The 6,000-nt window shown below is 44.1% G+C and overlaps 1 protein-coding gene across 1 annotated transcript in view; it reads right to left on the minus strand.

Moving 5' to 3' along the window:
- Positions 1-4,995, minus strand: part of LOC139446729 (uncharacterized) — a 36,605-nt gene extending 31,610 nt beyond the window's left edge. Inside the window, exons 1-4 of the mRNA XM_071228029.1 lie at positions 4,445-4,995; positions 1,844-2,864; positions 366-436; positions 137-272 (exon numbers count right to left, since the gene is read on the minus strand). Coding sequence (XP_071084130.1) covers positions 137-272; positions 366-436; positions 1,844-2,864; positions 4,445-4,558 — 1,342 coding nt within the window. The 5' untranslated portion in view covers positions 4,559-4,995. The remainder of the gene's footprint in view (positions 1-136; positions 273-365; positions 437-1,843; positions 2,865-4,444) is intronic.
- Between the last annotated feature and the right edge of the window lie 1,005 nt (positions 4,996-6,000).

A 6,000-nucleotide genomic window follows, 5' to 3' on the forward strand; every position in this document is an offset into this window, starting at 1 on the left:
TTACAGGGCTATGATGTAATAGAGGTAGTATTCTTAGAATTATTAACAATGATATCTATTGTTTGATGTTTCTGTGTAAAGTTGTAAGAAAAGACATGATAGTGTTTGACACTTACATGTGAAAGTGGTTACTCACCATTAGCTTCATGAGATGTCTCCACTTCCAGGATGAGATTCCAAGCATTGCGCATCAGTGTCACAGCTTCAGCATGTGTCAGCTGCCTAAAGTCGGTACCATTCACCTCCAGGATGCGATCTCCAACACTGAGACCCTGAGGGACACAGAATTGATGTCAGCAAACTGTTCAGAGGAAACAATCCACTAGGTACTCGATGATAGGGGTCCCATACCCCTGCCCCCTTACCTGTTCCTCTGCCTGACTGTTGGCCTCCACTAGATGCACCATGATAGGAGTCCCATACTCCTGCCCCTTACCTGTTCCTCTGCCTGACTGTTGGCCTCCACTAAATACACCATGATAGGGGTCCTGTCCCCTTACCTGTTCCTCTGCCTGACTGTTGGCCTCCACTAGATGCACCATGATAGGGGTCCTGCCCCCTTACCTGTTCCTCTGTCTGACTGTTGGCCTCCACTAAATACACCATGATAGGGGTCCTGCCCCCTTACCTGTTCCTCTGCCTGACTGTTGGCCTCCACTAGATGCACCATGATAGGGGTCCTGTCCCCTTACCTGTTCCTCTGCCTGACTGTTGGCCTCCACTAGATACACCATGATAGGGGTCCTGTCCCCTTACCTGTTCCTCTGCCTGACTGTTCGCCTCCACTAAATACACCATGATAGGGGTCCTGTCCCCTTACCTGTTCCTCTGCCTGACTGTTCGCCTCCACTAAATACACCATGATAGGGGTCCTGCCCCCTTACCTGTTCCTCTGCCTGACTGTTGGCCTCCACTAGATGCACCATGATAGGGGTCCTGTCCCCTTACCTGTTCCTCTGCCTGACTGTTGGCCTCCACTAAATACACCATGATAGGGGTCCTGTCCCCTTACCTGTTCCTCTGCCTGACTGTTGGCCTCCACTAGATGCACCATGATAGGGGTCCTGTCCCCTTACCTGTTCCTCTGCCTGACTGTTGGCCTCCACTAGATACACCATGATAGGGGTCCTGTCCCCTTACCTGTTCCTCTGCCTGACTGTTGGCCTCCACTAGATGCACCATGATAGGGGTCCTGCCCCCTAACTTGTTCCTCTGCCTGACTGTTGGCCTCCACTAGATACACCATGATAGGGGTCCTGCCCCTTACCTGTTCCTCTGCCTGACTGTTGGCCTCCACTAAATACACCATGATAGGGGTCCTGTCCCCTTACCTGTTCCTCTGCCTGACTGTTGGCCTCCACTAGATGCACCATGATAGGGGTCCTGCCCCCTTACCTGTTCCTCTGTCTGACTGTTGGCCTCCACTAAATACACCATGATAGGGGTCCTGTCCCCTTACCTGTTCCTCTGCCTGACTGTTGGCCTCCACTAGATGCACCATGATAGGGGTCCTGCCCCCTAACTTGTTCCTCTGCCTGACTGTTGGCCTCCACTAAATACACCATGATAGGGGTCCTGTCCCCTTACCTGTTCCTCTGCCTGACTGTTGGCCTCCACTAAATACACCATGATAGGGGTCCTGCCCCCTTACCTGTTCCTCTGCCTGACTGTTCGCCTCCACTAGATGCACCATGATAGGGGTCCTGTCCCCTTACCTGTTCCTCTGCCTGACTGTTGGCCTCCACTAGATACACCATGATAGGGGTCCTGTCCCCTTACCTGTTCCTCTGCCTGACTGTTGGCCTCCACTAAATACACCATGATAGGGGTCCTGCCCCCTTACCTGTTCCTCTGCCTGACTGTTGGCCTCCACTAGATGCACCATGATAGGGGTCCTGCCCCCTTACCTGTTCCTCTGCCTGACTGTTGGCCTCCACTAGATACACCATGATAGGGGTCCCATACTCCTTTCCGCCCTTGATTCCTACACCAAGACTGCCATCTTCACGCCTGTTTAGAAGCACTCGCTTCTTGGTGGTGTTTACTTCCGGCTCAGATTTGGGGCTTGCTCCATTAATAAATGGAGAAGTGTAGGAAGACTTCATGTTCAGATGGTGATTGGAATGAGTGCTCGATTTCCTACTGTGACCCTCTGATTTTTGTGACAGTTGAAGTGACTTCATTGACATACGTGATGGAGTATTTGACATATCTTGATTTTGCTGCCGATATTGGACTGGTGTTCTTACCGGCTTGAGCAGTGAATGATTCAGTATCATTTCTGCTTCTTCCTTGGTAACTGTTCCATTCCTAGACTGATCATCAAACTCACTGTATACTCCACTTGTAACACTGGTACCAGGGAGTGATACCCCATCAGTCCCATTTGTTTCATCAAAAGGCCCTACATGTATTTTTTTCTCAAATCCTGTAGACACAACTTGAAATTGTCCAGATGAATCCTTTGCAATCACTTTAGGATCATCACTTATAGGGTTTCCAGTATTAAAATACTTTAAGAATGCCTCATAACTTGAAAACTGTAGGCTACAGAGCTTATGGAAGTCCCTCTGAAGTTGGAGAGGAAGCTTGCTGCTCAGCTCAAGGAGCAGCATCAGCTTCTCAGTTGTATTTATCACAGGCTTTAGCTGAGTGCATAAAGTAGGCACAGACTTAGACACCCGGAAGTGCTGTAAAGCTTGTTTGAACATGCTGCATTCGTCTTCATTCAGCAGTTCTTCTGCAAGATTTCGAAGGATTACCTCCCCTTTCTGATATTGTGTTGTGGCCATGAGTCTCATCTGCCGCCGCTGTGCTTGGCGAAGGGGCTTCCACGTGTGTCCGTATTGAAGGTAGTGTACTACCTGGTGGCAACAAGAATAGTTCATTTCATAAATTAGTATATATACAACATGTACATAAATATTGTAATCTTCAGGTATACTTGCCCGATGCAATCAAAAATTGAAAATTGCCATCAAAATGAAGAAAACAAGAAGCATTCCTAGAAGACTCATTCTCACAGCTGTTCTCTCAAACTTGTCTGTATTTTGGATATCAAAGAATATAAAACTAGATCCATAAGATTCTGCTGCTAACCTGGTATATTGTACTCTGTATTCTTAATCAAGACTCTCTGTTAATACCTACAAAGTTGCACAGTTATCCGCACAAGGGTTTAATATACAGAATATAGAGTCATCAGAAGATAAGACCCCAAGTTTTACCCTCTTGGAGCCACAGGACCATATATGGTCCCATGAAAAGTCCCTTTTCAACTGTGAATTAAGATGTCTAACACTTGAGTGCGCAAAATGAAAATTATAACCATCATCACCCTAATCATCTCAGCTTTAACATCATGTAACAATTGCTGTACATGAACAATATGTATGATGTTAAGTTGCTGTACATGACCCAGTTCTGGATGATCAACCAGCCATTGTTGCTGTACATGACCCAGTGCTGCATGATCAGCCAGCCATTGTTGCTGTACATGAACACAATGTATGATGTGAAGTTGCTGTATAGACCCAGTGCTGCATGATCAACCAGCCATTGTTGCTGTACATGATCACAATGTATGATGTGAAGTTGCTGAACATGACCCAGTGCTGCATGATCAACCAGCCATTGTTGCTGTATATGAACACAATGTGTGATGTGAAGTTGCTGTACATGAACCAGTGCTGCATGATCAGCCAGCCATTGTTGCTGTACATGAACACAATGTATGATGTGAAGTTGCTGTACATGACCCCGTGCTGCATGATCAGCCAGCCATTGTTGCTGTACATGAACACAATGTATGATGTGAAGTTGCTGTACATGACCCAGTGCTGCATGATCAGCCAGCCATTGTTGCTGTACATGAACACAATGTATGATGTGAAGTTGCTGTACATGACCCAGTGCTTGATGATCAACCAGCCATTGTTGCTGTACATGAACACAATGTATGATGTGAAGTTGCTGTACATGACCCAGTGCTGCATGATCAGCCAGCCATTGTTGCTGTACATGAACACAATGTATGATGTGAAGTTGCTGTACATGACCCAGTGCTGCATGATCAACCAGCCATTGTTGCTGTACATGAACACAATGTATGATGTGAAGTTGCTGTATAGACCCAGTGCTGGATGATCAACCAGCCATTGTTGCTGTACATGACCCAGTGCTGCATGATCAGCCAGCCATTGTTGCTGTACATGAACACAATGTATGATGTGATATGAACTAGTGGAAGATGATCAAAGGGTAGATACACATGGTAACATGAAGCAAAACTTACATAATAACCACTCTGTTCTTGAACAACAATAATTATTCAGCTGAAATTTGTCATGTCAAGTCAAGTCTTTAAAAGTAACAAGTTATGAGTTGTCCAATATGAATGTGCTAGTATCTCCCCAAATGGTCACCACATCTGTGTCGGTCTTACCTCCATGTGCCGTGGGCGGACACGCAGCTGAAACTCAGGATATCTGCTGAGTGGGGAAAACATTACTGGCTTGACTTGACTACTACTAGAAACTTGAAGACAGACTTGTCCCATCTACCCAGATACTCTGGATCCAGTAATTGCTTTCAAACAACCCTTAGCCTCTTTAGGATTCGAAGAAGATCTTTAAAATGTCTTTCCTCCATGTTTGTTTTCTTTTGAAAGAAATCATTGTCACATCAAAGCAATACTATTTCGTAATCCATGAATGTCCATATGTGAGCCACTAGCACAAGTTGTTAATCAAAGTTCCAAGCTTGAAGGAGACCTACACACGATACTTCCACAGTGGGGTATTCCCTCCCAGGATCTCACCCCACAACTAGGAGGAATTTAAGCCTGAACACAACTGACATTATCAATACCCTCCCTGCCTTAATTAAATCATTAAAGATTGATTGCACACAAAATATCAGCCACAATATTGCCTTTGGCAAAGTTCAATCCATCAATGTGCAGGCTGTGTATCCTGAATCCAGCTGTATTCCTGAGGAGCACTAAGGCTGGCAGTCCAGCACAAGATGCAGGAGTTTGTCAAATGAACACAATGCAGTGTATTATACACTTCCCTCAACACTTGTCACAGGAGACTTCACATACATGTTGTATAGCAATAGAGACTCAGTTTCAAAACCTGACTGACAGCTTACAACCAGCCAACAAAAGACAAGTCTTCTTTTATGTTCAACATTATATGGTTAGGACAGTGACATACGCTAAATATGTGCATTATGGCACTCATTCACAAATATATAACACTATCTTGCTGCACACTCGACAACTGGATGAACTGTAATATTCTATTAATTTATCAAGTTACCATCTGAATGTGCACTTATAATCAGTATTTTAGTCTTTGTTTATTTGAAGAGGTGACAAACACAACATTTACGAATGAAGAAAAAATGAGCTGTACTGAATTGAGTTGGGCATGACCACACTATATCTATATCTATGTGTGAGCAGTCATTGAAACGGTTCTAGGTAGCCAAGTACAATGCTCCTTACATGTTGCCAGTAGATCAAGATGTCATCTATGTCTTGATCCAGCAGTCTCTTTATTTCATGTGTGTGTCATGGCACACAGCCAGCCTAGAACTCAAGCTTGCAGAAAGACCCCATCCACGATACACTATTGCCTTCTGCAAGTTGCTTCAAATGATAATGTTAACTCAAGTTCCTGTAACTATGTGGCTATTTGTTTAGACAAGATTGAAGATATTTGCAAACTATGATATAAATATAAGCTAAGAAGTGGAATGTTTTGGAAGCTGTAATATTCTCCAACAATACTACATCCTAAAGAACCACACCTCACACATTATACTCATATTTATATTTTTCATCAATATATTTTTTACAAAGATACATTAACTTTTTTTTATCATTTTTTAGTAATATTCATTTCAAGGTGTGTGTAGGAAATAATGTTTATTTTCTTATTTGACCTACATGCGGTAAAGTGAGGTACATTGTATTTAAAACATGTATCATGT

This window comes from Haliotis cracherodii, unplaced genomic scaffold (genome assembly GCF_022045235.1).
Source record: "Haliotis cracherodii isolate W230 unplaced genomic scaffold, xgHalCrac1.p SCAF_6, whole genome shotgun sequence".
Classification (NCBI taxonomy): domain Eukaryota; kingdom Metazoa; phylum Mollusca; class Gastropoda; order Lepetellida; family Haliotidae; genus Haliotis; species Haliotis cracherodii.